Source organism: Talpa europaea (assembly GCF_964194135.1).
Source record: "Talpa europaea genome assembly, chromosome: 12".
Classification (NCBI taxonomy): Eukaryota; Metazoa; Chordata; class Mammalia; order Eulipotyphla; family Talpidae; genus Talpa; species Talpa europaea.
In genome coordinates this window covers 61199081-61222432 of record NC_140079.1, presented here as the reverse complement: position 1 = coordinate 61222432, position 23352 = coordinate 61199081, and the positions used below count along the sequence as shown (strand labels likewise).

The 23352-nt window shown below is 33.6% G+C and overlaps 1 protein-coding gene across 4 annotated transcripts in view; it reads left to right on the top strand.

Moving 5' to 3' along the window:
• Nucleotides 1-23352, top strand: part of SUCO (SUN domain containing ossification factor) — a gene marked incomplete at both ends in the record, with an annotated part of 70110 nt that overhangs the window by 38216 nt on the left and 8542 nt on the right. For 2 of the 4 annotated variants that reach the window (XM_084251008.1, XM_084251007.1), the window contains 13 exons: nt 256-363; nt 1951-2056; nt 3907-3927; nt 4134-4189; nt 4612-4703; nt 5802-5867; nt 10704-10772; nt 11521-11611; nt 12570-13733; nt 15046-15133; nt 17344-17448; nt 19139-19293; nt 19762-19853. In XM_084251008.1, coding sequence (XP_084107134.1) covers nt 256-363; nt 1951-2056; nt 3907-3927; nt 4134-4189; nt 4612-4703; nt 5802-5867; nt 10704-10772; nt 11521-11611; nt 12570-13733; nt 15046-15133; nt 17344-17448; nt 19139-19293; nt 19762-19853 — 2213 coding nt within the window. The remainder of the gene's footprint in view (nt 1-255; nt 364-1950; nt 2057-3906; nt 3928-4133; nt 4190-4611; nt 4704-5801; nt 5868-10703; nt 10773-11520; nt 11612-12569; nt 13734-15045; nt 15134-17343; nt 17449-19138; nt 19294-19761; nt 19854-23352) is intronic. The other 2 variants (XM_084251010.1, XM_084251009.1) reach the window with 2 other exon arrangements.

The following is a 23352-nucleotide window of genomic DNA, read 5'->3' as shown; positions in this document are numbered from 1 at the left end:
CTGTGTACTTTCTGTTCTTCCCTGCATTGCCAAATTGATTTATTCCTACCACAACCTCACTCCTGAGGGAGTGAGGGAAGAAGCATAAGGAGAGTTAGTAGCTTCCTTTTAAAGGCTTGACCTGGAAGTTGCTTTCCTTATATTTTTAAGTGACTAACTTAATAAATGTCTAATTTGTTTGGACTGTTAATGTCATGTTTAATATATACTGTTACTTTTGTTTATCTAAATAATTGTCCTGTTTTCTTTCTGAAGGTTTGTTATTGAACTCTGTGAACCAATTCAAGTAAAACAGCTTGATATTGCAAATTATGAATTATTTTCTTCTACTCCTAAAGACTTTCTGGTTTCCATCAGTGACAGGTAAAATCAATCATTTTATTTTTTATTTTAAAGTATTGATTTGTAAGAATAGTAGTACTACCTGTATAGTGCAGTCATTTGCTAATCAGTTTACTTTCATTAACTCATCTGGTGCCTTATACCAAACATAAAGATATTTCCATGTAAGATGAGGAAGCAGTCAAGGAGAGGTTAAGTAGCTTGCTTAAGTCCCATGACTTGTGAGTTGGAGAACCAAGACCCAAACCTAGTTCTATACGATTTCAGTGTCCCTCCTTTTGATGATTATGCTCTGTTTCCAAACATTTCCTCTAAGAGTTATTAAAAACAAGCATGGGTACTTCATTTTGTATTATGTGGTATATTTTTTGTGAAATTATATTTCAAAACTTTATTTCTTGTGTGTGACTATGAAAGAAGTAAATATACATTGTAGGGAATTTGGTAAAGAACTACAATCCTGTTAACCAGAGATAAATTAACATTTTTAATATACTCCTTTCAGTCTTATGCTTATTTACTAATTCTACAAATATAAACATTCAGTTCTTACAGCTTATATCCTGAGAATATCCTTTTATCTTTTAAAAACATCATTTGTAAGTACTTACTGTTTTCCTCCCAGAGGAGGTGTTTATTCATTCCATAAATACTTTTTGAGTGCCCATGATATGCCATGTAGAGTTGTTACTTCTTTATCTATTCTTTCCATGGTATTTCTTCCTCCATCCCACACTCAGCATTGCATTGGTTTTTGAAATCAATTCTCAAGACCTCTTGAGAATGCCATCCCTTTCCCCCAACCACTAATGGTTTTAGGCTGTTATATTAGATTTCCTTTTAAAGGGGGAGAGGGGTCATCTAAGCCTTGTAAGATCTATGAAATGTAAGTATCCTGATAAAGAGTTATTTTTTGGTGATTGATATTTCTGTTTACACCAGTATTTATACTTTTTATTTTCAGACATTTGTCAGTATATGAAGAATAACATACTTCCTTCAAAAAGTGATCTATTAATAGTTTTAAAACCTCCGTCTACGTGGAAGCTCTCTAAACCCCAAGATAGCAGTCCTGGTCTTATTTTTATCTTTTCCTGTTTTTTTCCTTCTGTTTGATTGTGGTCACTCTTCAAGATAGTTTCTCCTGTAAAGAGGAACCTATCAGTTTAGTTGGAAAAGAAAATGTATTTATTCAACTCAACATTTAACTTGTATTTAAACTATGTTAAGTGAATAATGCATTTACGTGAAGAGGAAAAACATTACACAGGTGGTTCTTTTTTTGTTTTGTGGTTTTTTTTAAAGATTATTTATGCATACAAAAACTGGGGTACAGGTGGTGAGAGGATTCACCACAGACAGTGGGGAACAGAACAGGCGGATTGACAGAAATACACAGCTGAGGGTTGCTGCGGGCGAGACAGGAGAGGTCTGCGCCATGTGGGTTGTTCCCTGGCTGGCATCAAACTCGTGCTACAGTGGCTGTGGATAGCTTCATAATACTGTGCTTAACCCCTTGCACCACCAGGGAGACCCATACACAGGTTGTTTTGAGGGTGATTTTTGTTATGATATTTTAAAGTAATATTTACATTTTATATTTTCTAGATATCCCACAAATAAATGGATTAAGCTGGGTACTTTCCATGGTAGAGATGAGCGGAATGTCCAGAGTTTCCCTTTAGATGAACAAATGTATGCAAAATATGTGAAGGTAATGTTTACATATACAGGCCTATGTTCTATAATGAAAACATGCCTCACCCCCACCTGTTTAGAAATAAGAAAAATTAATTTCTGTATTCACTTTGTTATACAATTCTTACGTAGACATATTGTTATGCAAAAAATATTAATTCAATCCTATTTATATATAACTGAAAACCAAGGTCAGTTTTTGATATTTGTGACTGATGAAATTCCAAATTATGACTCTTAATTTTCCTTGAGTTTTAATAAAAAAAGTCATCTTTATAGTATTATATTTCTATTTCAAAACCCAAACATTGTGAGTCATTGAAGTCTTTAATGGAAGTCTGATTTCTTAAATTAGAATCAGATGTTTAGATTTCTATTTTAATATCCAGTTTTTTATTATTATGACTTTTGCCTTTTCTTTTGTATATTCAAGTGAAATGTTCTTTGTCCAAATACAAATTTCAAATAAAGTTTTGATTAAACATTTATAGTCAGTATTCCTGCTGCTTCCTCTCTTTGTGGGGGAAGAATTATCTGTCAAAGTAGAATTATCACAAACTATAAAAAGTCCTACTCCTTCCCACTTCTTTTTTCTTGCAAATATAGTAATATCCATGTCTTCAAGTACCACTGTGTTAATAATGAATTTTTGGAGTGGCAGCAGTTCTGATTTCTATCTTTTCTTCTTTAAATGTGAAAACTTTAACTGATTATCTTCTGAGATTTTACTATCTGTGTCTTTTTAAAGCATGTTTTAAATTGGCTTTTATGAATGGGTAAACTTGTAGTATTCCTAGTCTTGGTATAAATATTCTTAGTTAATGATGATTCAGTAGGGTTCAGAAAAATGAAGGTATATTTTCAGTTTTTTTAAAAGGAATACTGAAAGAATTCTTTAGTGGCTTTTTTATTTAGCATAGATACAACACTGAGAAAAAAACATTTAAATTATTTGGTGATATAGTTGTATTTAATTTTACAGTTACAGCAGCTCACATGTTGTGATATAGTTTCAAGACTCATTCTGTGTTATTAACAAGGGAAGAACATTTTATTGGTGCTGTAAAAAAATAAATAAAACTCCCTACTTGTCTTTTAATGGTTGAGAGGTATAGAACATTTGGTAATTAGTGTTCTAAAAAACCCTTTTTGATAGAATTTAATCTAAAAAGCAAAAAAAAAAAAAATTTTCTGATTCTTATTTTAGAGGAATAAAAGTTACTTAAGTTTTCCTGGTGTTTCCAAAAGAGTTAAACCTAGATTTGCAAACCACTTTATTAGCTTACATTTTAAAGGTGGATTGCTATATATCATCTAATTCTGTAAATTATAGTTGAAATGACATAGCATACCAGAACTTCATGTTTTCCCTGAAACAGTTTGTATACAGTATCATACAAGAATAAACATCAATAAATATTTCATATTGTGCTAGTTATTAATCTTATCAATATGTATATATGTGTATCAATACAAATTCATGTATAGATATATATATACACATGATACACATCTATAATATTTAAAATAAGACACAAGTTGTCTGGATAATTTTTATTATCTTCAGAGTGCTTTCATATCTAACACATAAAACAACAGCAGTGGTTTTTAAGTTATTTAAGTTACTAGCTTTAAAAGTTAATTTATTTCATTACTTTAGGCTCTACTTTTTAGTTGTGATGGTAAAAATTTAAATCATTGGTTTGATTTCTGCAAAGAAATGAGTACTACAATATTATCCATCACTGTATATTGCTTTCTATACTTTAATTATACAATATAATTTACAAATATTAAATGTTGCTTATGGCATGTAATCCAGACTTTGAAACTGATTTCTTTTTCTTTTCCTTTCTCTTGCTTCAGATGTTCATCAAGTACATAAAGGTTAGCAACCTTCTCTTTTGCAATATTGAATAATAAGGCATGGCATATTACTGCATGGCAAAAAAAGGAAAACATTACAAGTATTGATTTGGGGGGAAATGAGGACTTTATTTTTAGAAATGTTGCAGTGAAAGAAACAAGAAATTGCTAGGTAATCTTACATGCATTATTGCTGGCTTCCTGTTTCATGTGCTTTTATTCTTTAGGTGGAGTTGATATCACATTTTGGATCAGAGCACTTTTGTCCATTAAGCCTCATAAGGTAATATAGAGCAAAATATATTTACAGTGTTTAAAAAAAAGAGTAAAATCCCAATATATGAAATGAAGAAATAATTTCTGTTATGTGAAGCTAATAATATTTTTTAGAAAAATATCAGTTTCTTCTGTTAAGAAAGAATAATGTATTTGGTATAGTTTGTTTGCTATTTTGCTATGATGATAATGTATAGAAACATTTTAGACTGATATCAAACTTTGGTCATTGTATTTTTAAATGTATTAAATAGATTAAGCTTACATTTAATGGAAGCTGAACTGCATTGTAAGGAACAGTTAAGAGTCTAAAAGCTAGTGGATCTCAAAACATGACCAGAGCTAATGTATTTTGTCATTTTTTGTGTGGAGATGCATTTAATAACTCTATTTTGTTTTAAAAGTCTCTAATGACATTGTTTTTAATAGGGTATTTGGCACTAGTATGGTAGAAGAATATGAAGAGATTGCTGATTCTCAGTATCAGTCAGAACGTCAAGAACTGTTTGATGAGGACTATGGTAAGTGACTTTAACATGGATGACTATTGTGTATATTTTTTTTATGCTTTTTAAAATATGATACTTATGAGTCAATACAAATCATTTTAAAAAACTAATTAAGATGGTTGTGTTTATATTTTAGTTTTTTTCATGGTTTTTTACGCTAATTAAGTTTTCCTTAAAGCTACTTTCTAAAATGATTTTTCTGTTTTTCAAATCAAGTTGTTTTCCAAGCATGTTAATCAGTTTATGACTGGAGCCCCATTTCATAAAATCAGTACTGTAAGTTATGATTATATCCCTATGCCAGGTCCAAAAGGTCTGTTATACCTATCACATAATTGAAATAATAGAATTGAATGCAAAATCCTTTGATTACCAGAAGCTAAGAGCCAAGCACATTGAAACCTGAGCCTTTCAGAAACTCTTTAGAGCCTGATGGGATAGGAAAAGGTCTTATGCACCCTCCATTTCAAATTTTTCAAGTCCTTGTTTTTTTTTAAGATTTATTTATGGATACGAAAACTAGGGTATAGGCCGGGGGGGTGGGGGGGATTGGTGAGAGGATTCCCCAGAGACAGAGTTGGGAATAGAACAGGCATATTGACTGAAATATACTGCTGAGGGGAGCAGCAGGCGAGACAGGAGAGGTCTGCTGTGCCATGTGGGTTATCTCCCTGGCCAGGAATGGAACTCATGCTGCAGTGACTGCCAATAGCTTCTTAAGTGCTGTGACTTAACCGCTTGCGCCACCAGGGAGGCCCTCAAGTCCTTGTTTTAAGATGTCTTAAACTAGTTGAAAAATCTAAATTTTTCCTTCTGTAGTTTTCCAGTAAGTGAAATGAATGCATTTACTGGGAGGTGGTAAAATACCTTGAAAGCTTGAATGAAAGTTTCATAATATGATTAAAATTTTGATGAAGTTACTTTCCTTGGTTTACATCTGTTTGCTTGATAAATGATTTTTGATCTCTTTTTTTTTAACATGTTGTAGGACTATAATGAGTATTATGAGATTTGAATGTCAGCTGACTTTGGCAAGCCATAACTTGAGCTTTTAAATGTATTATTATATTTAGTTCTCAGCATAATCACCTTCATTTTCTCATGAAACAGACTATCCATTGGACTATAATACTGGGGAGGATAAATCCTCAAAAAACCTCCTTGGATCTGCTACAAGTAAGTATTTTAGGTTTTCCTAGTCACTGTTAGAGTGTTTCTCAACTTTTTCCCCTTGATATGTGTGGTCATTTTGTTGTGATATGGTTTGGGGAGGCTCGTATTCCCATTGTTGAACTTTGAATAGAAATGAAAAATACTAGGTTTTGAAAAGTATTCCTATGGAAATAAAATAGGAATGGTAGATGAAAAAAAAGAGAGGGAAAGTGCTCCATAAATTGTATACTTCTGTTCTAAGAATTTTTTTTTTTTTAATATAGAGGCATGTTTTATTTATTTATTTGTTTGTTTGTTTATACATGCACTGGGTATAGTCAGAAGCACGGGAGGGTGAGAGAATTCACCAGAGCCAGAGCAGGGAGCAGAGGAGGCAGAAGGACCGAAGTACACTGCTGAGGGGAGCAGCGGGCGGCAGGAGAAGTCTGCGCGCTATGTGGGACCCTCCTCCGGTGGCCGGGGAGCAGCCGGGGATCGAACCGGCGCTGCAGAGGCCGCGGGCAGCCTTGCAACCCAGTGCTTAACCGCTGTGCCACCAGGGAGGCCCTGTGTACTTCTGTTCTAATTAAGAACTTATTTTTGCACAAATTTCTTTTTTCTTTTTTTTTTTTTTTTGTGGGACCCTCGCCGGTGGCCGGGGAATGAACTGGCACTGCAGAGGCTGCGGGCAGCCTCGCAGCCCAGCGCTCAACCACTACACCACCAGGGGAGGCCCCTGCACAAATTTCTTAGAGTAAATAAAGGGCTACAATTTGTCTGAAGAAAGAATTGTTAAAACACTCCTAGGTCATATGAGTAAGAACATATAGGTGCCTCATATCAGGTGGGTAAGGAATTTGAGTGGTAGTTTCAGGAGTGGTATGCATCACTGAAATTCTAGGAAAGGAGAATTCTTTAATCTATGGATATGGCTATATTCCTATTACATTACCAAAAGAGGTAATTAGTGTAATAATGATCCCCAAGCAACAGTAAAAATAGTGATAATAATATATACTCTTTGTAAACTAAAGAAACAATCACTAAGATGCTAGTTGTTTAGTTTCTTGACTTCCAACATAGTTATTTGAGTTTAGTGGTAGGCTTGCTATGGAGACTCCTGGAAAGTCTGGTACTTTACCAACTTGTACTTTATTTTTATTGTTGTAATATATGTAGGTACATTTGAATGCTTGTTATTTGTATTCGCAAAGAGTATGAAACTGACCATAAGGAGTTTGGTTTTGTTTGTTTTTTTTTTTTTTTTTTGAGATTGAAAATTGAATTTCAAGGAAGTAAATCTTAGTAAAGTAGAAAAGTAGTTGCTTATGCCTTTCCCTTGTTGCTCTTAGTGACTTGAATTGCCGAATTTAGCCTTATTATGTGCACATCTATAGCTTTTTAAGATATTCAAACAGTAATACATGTACTTAGGTAAATATTTTACATGGCTATGGTATATGAAGTTCAGAGTCATTTCCCTCTCTTTATATCCCTTTTTGCATTTTTTCTTTTCCATAGAAGACAGTAGACCTCAGTGTACTTTTTTAAGAAATAGGAAGAATAACATTAAAAATACCTGGATAAAAGGGAATCCTTTTATATAATATTTAATTTTTTTACATATTATATATTTTTATTTCGTTCTATTGCTAGTCAGTAGACTTTAGATAATATTGAATCCTTTAAAGTAAGAGCTATTGTTATCTTGCTGATAATGGTATTAAAAATAGGTGTTTCGTTCACTGCAATGGGATATCATTGTTTAGGTATAAAAGATGCTGCTATATCTATCTGAATATTAATGTTTGTGCCCTTAAATTTGTGTTTATAAAGTTCATTGTGTAATAGCCACCATTCTTTGCATATATGCCAGCTCTAGCAGCTCCTCTCTCTGATTCTTTTGTTTGTGTTCTTGAACTAAAATATTATAATATTTTGGCTCAATAAGAAATCTTTATATACTCTGCTATCTTTGAACTTGTCATGTGGATTTTCCAGATCATTCTCTACTTTGATATTATTGCATACCTGCCTGTACCCCTACTAAAGACCTGTATTTTATTAGAAGTTCAAAATCAAGTCCAGGTTTTAATGCATATGTTTAAGATAAAATATAATATTTGTTTTTTTAACTACTTTTAAGTATTTTTTTAATAAGTGTATGTATTTTAAGTCCTAGAAGAAAAAGAGAGAATGTGAGCATGCTTCACAGATAGCTGAAGTATTTATTTTTGTTTGTTAATCTTGTGTTGTAGTTTAGGTAATTTGTTTTCTGTATCAAAAAAGAGCCGTTAGTGTGCTGGAGATTGTCTATAGCATGAAGATAAGCTAGGAGGAATAGTTGCCTAATACAAAGATTAAAGAGTTTGCTAATTGAGGAGAAACTAGGAACAGAGATCTAGTTAGATACTGTATACCAAATTATTAGTATAGCCTACCTGAAGACTTTGTAGTGATCAGATTGTCACTGTGACAGGCTGATATGTATTCGGATACAAAATATATGAGCGTTCAGATTAGAATATACACAGTCCTGCTTTCCCTTAAAAGACAAGAAAAGACTACATTTTTCAGTGTTCCATGAACAATGCAAAATTATTTTTTGTCGGTTAGATGGGCTGAGAAAGTAAAAATTTTCCCCAAATTTTTTATTAGAAGGTAGTTCTCTGAAATGATTTTTAAATGGATAGTATAAATTTTCCCTTCTTTGTAGATACTAGTATTAATATTTAGGTTAAAAAATAGAGACTCTAAAGCCTCTTTATTTACACAGGATAATTGGTGTGATCTTTACTTGAATTCTTTAAATAGTGAGTGCCAAAATTTTTGAAATATGAGGTTAGATCACCCTTTGAAATACAAGCACTTGGGTAAAGACTAAGATTACAAATCTGGGTTTTGTCAGGTAGTCAGGTTTGATCAGCTTTAGCCAGTAGGCTGAGTAGAAGATCACATACCACTAATTGAAATATTGGTTGGCATTTAAAAGTGGGTTTTTGAGGAAGTAACAGTTTTTCTTGCTACTTTGTCTTGGTTTGTTAAAAAAAATATGAAGTTTCCTTTCCTGTTTTTATCATGTGCTGAGGTATCTGTTTCAGAACTGAGACCACTTATGTTTACCAATTTGCCAGGTCAAAAGGCAAGGTTGACTTATAAAATTGAATATTTTAAAATGTCGGATATAAAACTTGAGTATATTTTACTAATGATTGCAAACAAGGTCTTTCAAAGCATAGGATCATAGTTCTGTAAAGAGCAAAATAATGTCTACTGGTTATCACCTTTAAACTAAACTCTCCTACCCCACAAGCATATATTTACAGGATCAGCTCCAGATAACAATGCTTATTAGCCCCTTTCCAACTTTCTTCATGTATTAGCTTGTCCTCTTTTGGATCCTTTCCTACTTTTCACATCAGTGGTTTTTTTGGTGTGTGTTGAAAAAAATCCTATGGCTCTCTTCTTGGAGAGGAGACTAAGATACAAATAGATGGGCCTCCCCTGGTGGCGCAGCGGTTGAGCGCTGGGTTGCGAGGCTGCCCGCAGCCTCTGCAGCGCCAGTTCGATCCCCGGCCACCGGCTAGGGTCCCACAAAAAAAAAAAAAAAAAAAAAAGGATACAAATAGATGATGATGCTTCATACATAGCCTCTGACAAGCCTTAGTATTTTTTTTTTTTAAGATTTATTTAGTTATGCATACAAGAGCTAGGGTACAGGCCAGAGAGGCAGTGGGTGAGAGGATTCACCAGAGCAGAGTGGGGAACAGAACAGGCAGATCTACAGAAATACACTGCTGGGGGGAGCAGTGGATGAGACAGGAGAGGTTTGCTGTGCCATGTGAGTTAGCTCCCTGGCCGGGGATCAAACTCTTGCTGTGGTGGCTGGGGATAGCTCCGTAGGTGCTGCGTTTTAACCCTTTGCGCCACCAGGCAGGCCGCAAGCCTTAGTATTTTAATAGGAAAAATACCTAATACTGATGAAGTAACTTTCAGTGAAACTTCAGAGATTACATGGGGGGTAGAAGTTAATTTCCCTTGAAATTTTATCATATTCCTGGGAATCATCCTGTTCTCAGCATGAGCTGGTTTGATTTCTGCTCTTTTATGGTCCTCCTCTTTTATATAGATTAAGGTTTGTGCCACTTCAGTCATCATCCAAATACCTTCTTTGGAAAGAGGCAAAATTAGCAGATATGCAGTTTGCTTTTTACCTCCTACACTTAGAGTTTCGTAACTTTGAGGTTTAATTACCTCATAACTGTATCCACCCAACTCGTGAAAAAATTTGTGTATTTTATTGTCCATTGTTAAATTTCATCTAATAAATTTAATTATAGGCAATATCAATTTGGGATTTAATCATAATACCAATAGATATTATGTGTTCATAAAACAAAATCTAACTGTCTTTTGGATAATTTCCCCTTTTTTTGGTTACCTATGATTATTACCTGTTTAGGAAAAATTTTTTTTTTCTTTAACCTTTCGAACCTTATTAAAGAAAAACTTCTCTGTGAAATATGAATTTTGGACATATTTCTTCCTTGTCACAATACTATGTTGAATTATATTTGAATATTTATGATATACTAAAGATGGCATTTTGTTTATACATTTTGGGAAGCTTTATTATAAAAGTACATTTTAATTTTCAGTCCTTATGAACATAAAAATTGAGATTTATGTTTTATATCTTTTGGCTGAAATTTGTGTCCTGTATTTAAGTAGCAGGTGATTTAACTTTAGTCCAAAAATGCAAAAAAAGGACCATTACAAATGGTTTCTTGATTTTCTGATATTTTTATATGAGACTATTTAGGTGTATTGGTATTTTTCTCTGATTGAATTTTGTTTTAGATGCCATTCTAAATATGGTGAATATTGCCGCTAATATTCTGGGAGCAAAAACTGAAGACCTAACAGAAGGTACCTAATCATTTTGTGGGTCTTTGAAATATCTGATAATCCAGGGTTCTTTCTTACTAAGAAAATTAATAAAGCTTACATTATCAAGCAGTTTTTTTAAATTTAGAAATACTGAAATGTTCCAAAGGAAATTAGCTATCTTATTATTTATTATTTAAATTACACAAATTCTCTTTTATAATAGGATCCTGTTTGTGTAAATTCAAAATTTGTATTTTGACTCGTCCCTATTGTCAAAGTAGTGATTTTACTCCTTATTTCTTTACTGAGGTTTTGATAACCAGTAATACTTCAACTATGTTTTTCTTTTATTTTTTGAGATATTCCATTTAGAAAGAGGGTTTATTTTCCCTTAATGAGTGCCAAACAAGAATATTATTAACAAGGAGAAACAATCTTGCCTTTATTTTAAAAAATTACTTAGTTCTAAGAGCAAACTTGAAATGACCTGTTTATTTCTTATTCTCTTTATAACTTCAGGTCTAGAAAACATATTAATCATGCAATATTACATAAAATTCATAGTTATGTGACTTTAATTATCTGAGAAGTTGGAAAAGAATATGCATTAGTTGTAGTTGTGACCTTTTACAATCAATACTTACTAAAAGAACTGATAAAAAGGTCTTCAATAGTAAACCTAATTGACATTGAATTGACATTGAAACTAAGTTTTTTGTTAAAATGAAATGTTTTATGATATAGCTTTTTAAAATTAAACTCAAAATGGGCATCTTTTTTGAAATAGGAAATAGAAGTATATCTGAGAATACCACTGCCACAACTACACCTAAAATGCCTGAGTCAGTTCCTGTTTCAAGTCTTGTTACAGCACCTGAGTAAGTTATATTGTATATTAGAGTTTTGTTAAAATAGAGAGCTATCTATACTAGCATATGAAAAGCTACTTGTGATTTGTATGTGAAATGATTATCTATCCAAAGCTCTGAATCATAGGAAGGATGTTTCAGTTTTCAAAACAGCTTGGTACAAGGTACTTTGTTTCTTGGTAGTAGGAATATACTTCACTCTAAACCAAATGTTTGTCATATTGATATTATGTATTACTTTACATTTCCCAACACTGAATCCTTATTGCAAATAATTGACCTCACACTGTAAGTATAGATTTGAGGACAAATATAAAAGGCCTGTAATTTGAAAGCATTGATTAAGTATCTGTGCTATGCCTAGAAAAAGCTATAAAGGGTGCCTGAAATACTTAAACAGTGTAGGGGGTGGGTGTGGGAGGGAGAAATACTCTCTCTGAAGTAGATAATCATGTGTGTGTTTAATGCCATATTGGAATTATTTAAATAATCCTTGGAAAAATTACCTTTCAGAAACCTAGCTGCCTTTTCAGATAGGATAGTCAAGCAAAAAGTACATTCATAAATATTAAGAATTCTGATTCTGGCTGTGAGACTTAATAGTCCTTAGGTGACTTAGTTTCTGATATAAAGAGTGATGAAGCTTATAAAGATTTTAGGTAGATTTATAGGAAGAAAGGTATGTGATATTTCAGTAAGTATCTTAAACATTACAAAAACACAAGTTTGATTTGTTAAATATTGTGGTTTCAGTCTCTTAAATGTTAACCTGATAAATGGTCTTCTGTTACCATTTCTGAACAGTTTTTGTCTTTATGATGAAAATGATTTGAAGGGGAAATATTCATCAAAAAATAATTTGTATTTCTTCATTTTTGGCCTTTTGTCTTCTGTGTGAAATATCTATAATAATTTTAACTTCAGATTTCTAGTTAAAGTGATTTATAATTAAGATATATAATTTTAGGTTTGTAACCACTGAAGAACACAGAGAAGACATAAAGGTGTCATCACCAGATATTCCGAAAGAGAGTCCCATTGTACAACTAGTTCAAGAGGAAGAGGAGGATGCAAGTCCATCCACAGTGACCCTTCTGGGTAGCGGTGAACAAGAGGATGAGTCATCACCCTGGTTCGAGCTAGAGACACAAATATTTTGCAGTGAACTTGCTACAATTTGTTGTATTTCCACTTTTTCGGAATACATATATGAATGGTGTTCAGTTAGTGTTGCTTTTTATCGGCAACGCAGCAGAACTGCTGTGAATAAAGAAAGAAATGATCTTGTGTCATTTCAACCACCATTACTACTTCCTGCAGGGTCAGTAGATGTTTCAGTATTGCAACCTCCAAGTGAAGAATTGAACAGTAAGAGTAAGGAAAATGAAGCTGAAACTATTGTTGGAGGTGACTTAAGTAGTATGCACCAAGGTGATTTGACTAATCACACTATAGATGCAATTGAACTTGAGCCAAGCCATCCTCAAACTCTTTCTCAGTCTCTTCATTTAGATGTTACTCCAGAAATCAATTCATTATCTAAAATAGAAGTATCTGAGTCTATTAAATATGAGACAGATCCTATACCATCACAGGTGGTTCCCCAAGAGGGTTTTGTTGAGGTTGATAATGAAACAGAAAAGAAGTCTGTGAGTTTTAGTTCTATAGAAAAACCAGCTGTGATCTATGAAACAAGTAAAGTTAATGAAGTAATGGATACTATTGTAAAAGAAGACGTAAACTCCATGCAAATTATCACAAAGCTATCTGAAACAATAGTGCCACCTGTAAACACACCTACTGTACCAGACAGTGAAGATGGCGAAGCCAAAATAAACATAGCTGATACACCAAAGCAAATTTTGACTCCTGTTGTGGATTCTTCTACATTACCTGAAGTAAAAGAGGAGGAACAATCTCCAGAAGATGCCCTTTTGAGAGGGTTACAGAGGACAGCTACAGATTTTTATGCTGAACTGCAGAATTCTACAGATCTGGGATATGCTAATGGGAATCTTGTACATGGATCAAACCAAAAGGAGTCAGTATTTATGAGACTTAATAATCGTATTAAAGCCTTAGAAGTTAACATGTCTCTTAGTGGTCGCTATCTGGAGGAGCTAAGCCAAAGGTAAGCTTTCTTATGAATGAGCACAATCTATTTTGCATATTATGAGTTAAGTAGCAGAACATACTCTGTGACTAGAAGAGGAAGGATTTCATTATCCTGTGATATAATAGCAGTAAGCATAAAAGATCTGGAAGAGAAAGAATGTAATTGGATATTAATTGGTGACTTAAAGAATAAGTTCTTTTTTAGAAGTACTAAGTAATGAAATGCTTTTGATATTAGGGTAACAAGTTTGAATTATCTGTACTCTATTTCTGCTTTCTACTGTTGCTTAAATTTAGCCACTTTTACTATTTGATTACCAGTGTGCTCATGGAAAAAAATCATAGCACATGAACCTTAAAGCTCCTAGTGAAACTTGACAAGGGATCATTCTAGAGTTTAAGTAAGTGAAAATTAGAATGGACCGAACTGGATAATTAGGCAACATTTGTGCTATTTTAAATAAGTCCTAGAGTCCTAGTTCTAGTTGTAATCATTTATGTTCTTCTGCTCATAAGTGCCAGAGGCAATTCCAGTATGTTTATGCAGTTATTAAGATACCATTTTTCATTTGACAAGCATATGTACTCTTTTTTTTTTTTTGTTCCTTTTAAGTACCCAGGGTCCTCAGGGCTTCTCCAGCATTTTGGCATTAAGTGTTTAGAATTTCTGAAATACTACCTTTTCTTCTTCCTCTTAAGTAGAAATACTGATGAGATGTCACTAAGGTAGTCATTATATCTTAAATGGGGTTTCGCCCTAGCCCATACATTTATTGACAGATTGTGTGTCCATGTGCATGTTCACCTAGCTCATACCTGCTTTTCCCAATCACCTCCCATACCCCAGGCAGCCCCCAGGAGAACTACAGCAATTGGTAATAACTCTTCTATAGCAGTGAGAGGCATAGAATTGACATTGAGGTAGCCGATACTTCAAGGGATCTTTTTTTTTTTAAGATTTTTTTTTTTTTTATTTTGTGTAAAAGAACTGGGGTATAGGTAAGAGGATTCATCAGACACAGAGTGGGAAGCACAGCAAGCGGATTCACTGAAATACACTGCTGAGGGGAGCAGCGGGTGAGGCAGGAGCTGTCTGCTTCACCATGTGTGTTAGCTCCCTGGCGAGGGATCGAACCTAGGCCAACATGGCGGAAGGGCTAAGACTTAACAGCAAGGGATCTCTTTTTTAACCTTTCTTTTTACCTGTATCACACAGGTTCACAAGCATCATTTATAGAAAAAATGAATTTATCTCATCAAAATCAGAGGTGTTTCCAGTAAATAAATGAGTAAATAAATTAAATTTAGATCAATTCTTAACTCCACAGGTACCGAAAACAAATGGAAGAAATGCAGAAGGCTTTTAATAAAACAATAGTAAAACTTCAGAATACTTCAAAAATAGCAGAGGAGCAGGTTGGTCATCTTCATGTCTTTTTTTCTTCTTATGTAAATTTCCATTGAATTTTGTAGGATCTCTCCGGTAGGAAGATTAAGTATTACTAGTTTATTTTTCTCCTGATAACTAATGATTAAGTCCATTATGCATCACCAATGTTTGGAAAGTCACGTTGTTTTTAGCATCATTCTATCCTTTAGAGAAAACTTTCTAGAGCATTTTAATCCTACATTTTGAGACACGTGTTGAGGTACACTGTACTTTTATGCACTTTTGCTAAACTCAATTCTTTTGTGGTTTTCAGTTAGACAATTTTATTGCAAATAAGAAACAACAGTTTTTCTTCTTTTTCAATCCTTATATGTTTTTATTTTTTTTTCTCTTTCGCCTTGAGCTATATATGATGTGATAGGACTGATGATGGTTGCCATTCTCTCTGCTGATTTTAAGGGAATGATCTCAGTATTGCACTGTTAAATGTGATGTTTATTAAGTTTTTATAGTGTGTTATCACAATTATTTTATGTCAAACTTTTCTAAAAGGTATTTTGATATAGGGACTTGTGAGATGAGGTGAAGTGAAAAGACATAATTTCAGTGAGTTCCATTGCCTCTTAATCTTAGCCTTTAATTCTCAACATTATAGTTGTGATTCCATAAAAAATTCCTCCCCTCTACTCCCTCTCCCACTTTTTTTTAAGGTTTGAAAGTTATTACACATTTTGAGTGCAGGTCCTTTTTTTGAACTTGAGATTTGATTTGCAAATGTTTTTTCCCCCTAATGTTACTTTTTTTTTTTTAAAGATCTATTTATTTATATAAGAACCGGGGTACAGGCCAGATATGTGGGAGAGTGAGAGGATTCACCAGAGACAGAGCAGGAAACAGAACAGGCAGACTGACTGAGATACACTGCTGAGGGGAGCAGAGGGTGAGACAGGCGAGGTCTGCTGCACCATGTGGGTTGCTCTGTGGCCGGTGGGGATCGAACAGGCACTGCCGAGGCTGCAGAAAGCTTCACAGCTCAGCGCTCAACTGCCTGTGCCACCAGGGAGGCCCAGTGTTACTTGTTTTTGCATTCTCTTAAAAGTATTTTTAAAAAGCTACATTTTTAATTTGTTGAGACCCAGTTTACCATTTGCTTTGTTCTGCAAAATCCCTGCCTAAAGAAAGTCACACAGACTCTTTTTCATGTATTTTCTTCTAGGAATTTTATAGTTTTAGTATTATGTTAGGTTTATGATGCATTTTGAGTTATTTTTTATGTGTTGGAAAGGATTAAGGAAGTATAGAGGAAGGAGATTAGGAAATGTGGATATTCCTTAGTTTTTCAGCATCATTTGTTCAAAAGACATCTATCTGCACTGAGTTTCCTTTGCCATGTTGATCAAAATCCATTGGCTATATCTATTCGTCTATTTCTGGGCTTCTTTTCTGTTTATTCATTTGTACATCTTACCATTGCTATGAAGTAACTTTTAAGGTAATGTGAATCCTCCTCTGGTTACTCTTCTTTTCCAAAATTTTTTGACCAATCTGGATTTGAGAGCAAGCTTGTCAGTTTCTATTAAAATCACCAACCCTCCCACCAGAAGGAAAAAAAAAATCACTCTGTGTTGAATTTATAGATCAATTTGAGAACTTACACCTTAACATAACTGTTATAATACATGAGCACAATATTTATTCATTAATTGTATTAATTTCCCTTACTCTGTATTTTTCCCTGTGATTTATATGTTAACATCTTTGCTATTATAGTATTGGAAGTAAATCTTGATTAGAAAGGTTAGCCTACTTATTAAATTTAATACCTTATCCTGTAAATGTTTATAAATGTCTAGAATTCATCAGTGTTTTCCAAATGTTAAACAATTTAATGAGTCATTTATGTTCAACATTTTAAAATAATAAAGTAGGATAGAAATTACCCCAAAAGATCACAGTAATGGTAGTAAGTGAAACATTTTTGTTACAGTTTTATACATGAAACCTCTTCCCCCAGCATAGCATTGATGGTCTGCATGATCAATTGTAGGTTATTGACTATGTGACATCATAATATTAAGTAACAGAATCCAACCAAGTTAATTTTAAAACCAATTAGTTTTATTAAATGATTCATGAATCGGGCAGCATTCCACTTAGCAGATTATTTACTTGAATTTATAATGTAGTTAATGTACAGATGGAAAATAAAGTACTTATTTTTTTTCCTCTATCATAGGATCAACGTCAAACTGAAGCCATCCAGTTACTTCAGGCACAACTGACCAACATGACACAACTTGTTTCAAACTTATCAACAACAGTAGCAGAATTAAAACGTGAGGTAATTGTTTTTGCAGGTGCACATATAGAGATTATCATAAAGGCAGGCTTTTTAAAAACTTGGTAGAAATGAATTTTAACTGAACAGAATTTTATAGAGAACTTTCATTATACCTGAATGTGGCATTTTTAAATTTTGGAAATGAAGTATCAAAATCTTTTGGAAAACACAACCATTATATCTTAACAGTTATAAAGCAGTTTTAGGCTTTTTGCAATAAATACTCCATTTTCACTTCAAAAATACATGTTAGGTTGCTAAGGAAAGCAAAGATTTCATTGATTTAACACATTTTGATTGAACTGTCAGAACATGACGCATGAACTTCAGGTTGGCATATAGTAGTGAATAGCCCCTGGCCTCACAGGCTTTATGTTTTGTGGGAGAAAGGAAATAAATACATATAGTAAATATAGGTGATCATTTCTCCTAACAATAGGTGCTCTGAAGAACAAGAAGACACCAAAATGTGTGTGAATAGATTAGTGTGATATAGATTGCTGCTTTGGCTAGGGTGATCGTGGAAATTGTGGAAGTCTTTTATAAGGAGGTGGTGTTAAGACTGAATACTCAGTAAGAGTAAACAGCCATATACAGCTTGAGGTCAGACCAAACCTGTTACTTGCAGAACTAGGGCAAAGGACCCATGATTACAAACAAGGTAAAATGTTTGAGGGCAGAAAGGAAGCTAATGTTGCTAGAGCAGTGAATGAGAGGCATGAGGGTAAGAAGTGAGTTCTAATCATTGCAAAGTCATTGCAGAGTATAGTGACATGGATCAGCTCATTTAATAATTTAAGAAATTCCTTATTTCTTGCTCTGTGGAGAATTGCAGGTGTGAGGAAGAAGCTCATTGCCAGGTAATTGTGGTAATCTGATGAGGTGAAAGTGATTTGGACTAGGATTTTAGAAGTGGAGAACAGTGTGAGGTTGTTAAATTGAGAATATATTTAAAAGGTAAGGAGACAAACCTTGCTGAAAGATTGTATGGTAATGAGAGGCTATGGGTGAGCCCTAGGTTTTTGGCTTAAAACTGATGGCTCGGTTTTACAGGATGGGAAAGACTAGGTACAAGCATCATTTTCTCTCCCTAAGGAAGAAATAATGTAAATAGAAAGACAGAGCAAGTGTGGTAAAATGTTGACAATTGGTGGACATATATGAAAGGCATGAATATGTATATTGTACCACTTTTTTAAAAAAGACTTATTTTTATTTATTTATGCATACAAGGACTGGGGTGTAGACCAGAGGTGTAGGGGGTGAGTGGATTTACCAGAGACAAAGTGGGGAGCAGAACAGGTGGATCTACTGAAATACACAGCTGAGGGGCAGCAGGAGAGCCAGGAGAGGTCTGCTTTGCCAAATGTGGGTTAGCTCCCTGGCTGAGGATGGAACTCAGACCATAGTGATGATAGCACCCCTACGCCTACAAGGAGGCCTGTATTGTACCACTTCTAAAACTTTTCCATTTGTTTAAAATTTTCTAGGTAAGGATTAAGGGAAAACTAAAAAGTAAAACATTGCATAGCTGTGTAATATCAAAGAGTATATAGCCTGTATTTTTGAAGCACATTGAAAAATGTTTAAAATGATCAAATTTTTGATTCCTTTGAATTTGGATTTCACTATATTTTTTACTAGTGTGATTTATTATTGTTTTTATTATTCAAATCCTTTCCCATCTCAGGTCTCAGATCGACAAAGCTACCTTGTCATATGTTTGGTTCTCTGTGTTGTCTTGGGACTGATGCTTTGTATGCAGCGTTGTCGAAATACCCCTCAATTTGATGGAGATTTTATTTCACAACTTCCTAAAAGTAGTCAGTATCCAAGCCCTAAAAGGTAATGTTGGCACTCTATTTCACAATTTTCTTTTTGTTACAATGCATTTTGTATTTTTGAGAACTTTGAACAAATAGTGAGTTAATTCATTTTACCATATGATTATCTTGAGACCAAAATTTTGAAAGATTTATTTGAGTTAGTGAGGCATCCAAGTTCTACATGCTTGGATGATTCTGTTGACTAATGTATTTGAAATGTTTGGTTTTAAAAGATGCTTAAATGTGAAATTCTAAAGGGGAAAAGATAGGTATTTCAGTATTGCACCTTTTAGAGAAGAATCTTTAGAATTCTTTCCCCCCCACCCCCCCACACATGTATTGGCAGTAATTGGAATGTTCCTTTAGAGCTTGGTCCCATGTGGCATGTACAAATTCTCAATAACTTCCAATAGTCCCACCTTGTAGAGTAAGTTATATATTGTTTACTCATTATGCTTAACATTGATTTTTTTTCTTAATGTGTTAGGTGTTTCTCTTCCTATGATGATATGAATTTGAAAAGGAGAACTTCATTCCCACTCATCAGATCAAAGTCTCTACAGTTAACTGGCAAAGAAGGTAGGTTTGTGTGTGTGTGTGTGTGTGTGTGTGTGTGTGTGTAAACATGACTGTAGCTTACTTCTGGAATAAGTATGTCAGTATTGTGTTTGAGACCATCTGTAACAGAATAATGGATGCAAATCTTTGCGTTTGTGCTGTGTTAAAGCCACCTTACCACTTTCACACTTTATCTTTGTTCCTAAGAGCCCATAGGGTGGGAGGGGTGTTTAGTTTATTTAACTAGCCATTGGTAGCTTTGTTTGCACATGCTCCTGTTTAGAAGTATTTCTTTTTAGAAAGGGATGTTTGAGAAAGTTCAACAGATATGGAAAACCTGAATGTCCTCCCATAGCATCCTGTGCTTATCTGCCTCCTCTTCCTGTACAGGTAGGACCCCTTTTGTCTATAGTTTAGGACTATGAGGCACTTTCTAATTAAAAAATCTGGCCTGTCTTTTTTTTATAGCCCAGAGTCTATAATAGCTTTCCACTGTCTAACATTTAATGAATACTTAAATTTAAATGAGTGGATGGTACTGAGTTGCTATTTTGCTTTATCAGTACTTTTACAGTTAGTACTTACTAAGAGATTTATTGTCATAGCAAGGTTAAAATAACCAGGTTAATAGCCAAATTGTATATTTCAATTAGGAGTGCTTTCTTAATGATCACTGGCCTCTCTCCCTCTCTCTCTCCCTCCCTCTTGCTTTAGGATTAGTAACTAAGCAACATGTTTTAATAGATCAAATCATCAAGTAATCATTCCTGAACTTCAGCTGATTTTACTGTTATCACTAAGTTTTACAGACTTAACCCATTACATGTATGTTTACTTAGAACTGGTTAATCTATTCTTCCTTCCTAATGTTTTCTTTCTCATATTTTATTTTGTCTGATGTCTTTTTATAACTGAAATTTTTTATTATATGCAAGAAAGTATAATTATTATATGTAAAGATTGATAAGTTTTCACAAACAAAACACACCTATGTGACCCAGATTAAGAACCAGTAAATTATCCAGCCCAGAAACTTTGTGTTCTTTCAGTTACTGCCCATTCTCTCACTGGATAGCTGCTATTATGACTTTTAAGTATTTGTTGAGCGATTTACCATTTCTTTGAGTGTAATTTGTTTATTCTCATTCCTGTGTAGTATTCCATTACGCACATTTATTTATATTTGGATTATTTTCAGTTTGAGGCTATCACATGTATTTGGTAAACATATGGATGATTTCTTTTAGATATATACCTAGAAATGGGATTGCTAAATCATAAGATATATTTTTATACTTAGGCATGTACCACATACACACCCCTTATACATATATACCTTATATGTGTGTGTGTGTGTGTATATGTATATATATACACACACACACACCCCTGATAATGTTTTCCACCTGTCAGCCCTCCTATCAGCTATGTATGAGTTTCATTTGTTCCACACATCCTTATTAACATTTAGTATTCTTGCTCTTTTGGCCATTCCAGTGGATATGTAACATTCCTTTTTTGAACTATATACATGTAATTAGGAAATAGGTTTTTCCTTCTCCATATTCTAATCTTATTTTAAATTAGTTGAAAGCATGACTATTTTACTATTTCTCTTTTCTTTATGTAACATTTCAAAGAAAATGAAATAGTCTTTTATACCTGACAATAGAATTACTTCTATTTTAAACAATTATTTCATCCTTGTTTATATTTACAATTAAAAATGTTGACTACAATAGGCAGGAGACTGACTTTAATTCTGATTCTGCTATTGTTTCTTCTATTTGAATTAAATTTCTTCTTATAGCACTTATAGTCTGCTTTGAGGTTAGCCATCCTCTATTTGCCTTATTTTCAGTCTAAACATTATGAGACAAGACCATGTGTTATTTTTTAAAATTGTGGTGAAAAATGCACAATATAAGCTTTACCATCTTAATCACTTTTAACTCTGTGTGTGTGAGTGTGTATAGTTTAGTAGTGAGTGTATTCACATTGTTGTAAAACAGATCTCCAGAACTTTTTCATTTTGTAAATCTGAAATCATTCCATTAAACCCTTTTCTGCAGCTTTTAGTAACCACCATTGCATTTTCTGTTCCTATGAATTTGACTACTTTAGATATCTCATATAAATAGAATCATACAGTATTTGTCTTTCTGTGCCTAAGTTATTTTACTTAGCACAGTGTCCTTAAGGTTCATCCATGTGGTACATGTGACAGGATCTCCTTCCTTTTATGACTGAATAATATTTCATTTTACGTTCATACCATATTTTTTAACATCTGTTGGTGGCATTTGGGTCACTTCTACCTCTTGGCTTTTGTAAATAGTGTTGCTTATGAACATGACTGTGAAAATATTTCATTGTTTTATTTCTTCTGGATATATACCCAGAAGTGAGATTGCCGAAACATATGGTAGTTCCAATATTAGAGGAACATCTGTACCGTTTTTCATGCTGGTTACATCAATTTTACAATCCCACCAATAATGTGTATGTGTTCTGATTTTCTCACATCTTCGCCACACTTGTTTCCTGTTTTTTTATAGACCTGTAATATTTTCTGGTTTTTGATAGTGTGATGATGGAACTCATGGTTTTGATGTATATTTCTCTGATAATTCCTGATGTTAAGTATCTTTTTATGTTGCTTGTTAGCCATTTGTAAGTCATCTTTGGAGAATATCAATCAAATACTTTGTCCATTTTTCAATCTGGTTATTTGATTTTTTTTTTTTTTACTGTAGGTGTTCTTTACATATTCTGAATATTAACCCCTTATCAGTTGTATCATTTACAACATATATTCTCCTATTCTATAGGTCATGTTTTCACTCTGTTGTATGTGCTTTTTGATAGGATTTTTGACATGTGATGTTATCCTACTTGTTATGCTACCCTTCATTGCCAATTATTGTCATGAAGTTTTTTCTACTATGTTTTCTTTAGGTATTTTATAGTTGTTGTCTTTAATACATTTTGGGTTAATTTTTGCACATGGGGAAAGATAAGGCTTCAACTTCATTTCTTTTGCCTCTAAATATCTAGATTTTGCAGTAAGATTTGTTGAAGATATCATCCACTTCCCCATTGGTTGGCATTGGCACTATATTGACCATATGGATAAGGTTTTGTTCTGGGCCCTTTTTTCTATTCCATTTCTCTGTATTGTTTGCCCATCCCATCTCTGTTTCCATTACTGTGGCTTTATAATGTGTTTTAAATCAGGACGTTTGAATCTTACACTTTTTCAAAAGTGTTTTGGTTATTTGAAGTCCCATATGAATTTTAGGATGTATTTTTCTATTCAGGCAAAAAGCACTGTTGGGATTTTGATAGGAATTACACTAACTGTGTAGATCATTTTATTTTATTTTATTTTAAGATTGATTTATTTATTTATACAAGCATTGGGTATAGTCAGAAGCGCAGGAGGGTGAGAGAATTCACCAGAACTATAGCAGGGAACAGAACAGGCAGACTGATGAAATACACTGCTGAGGGGAGCAGG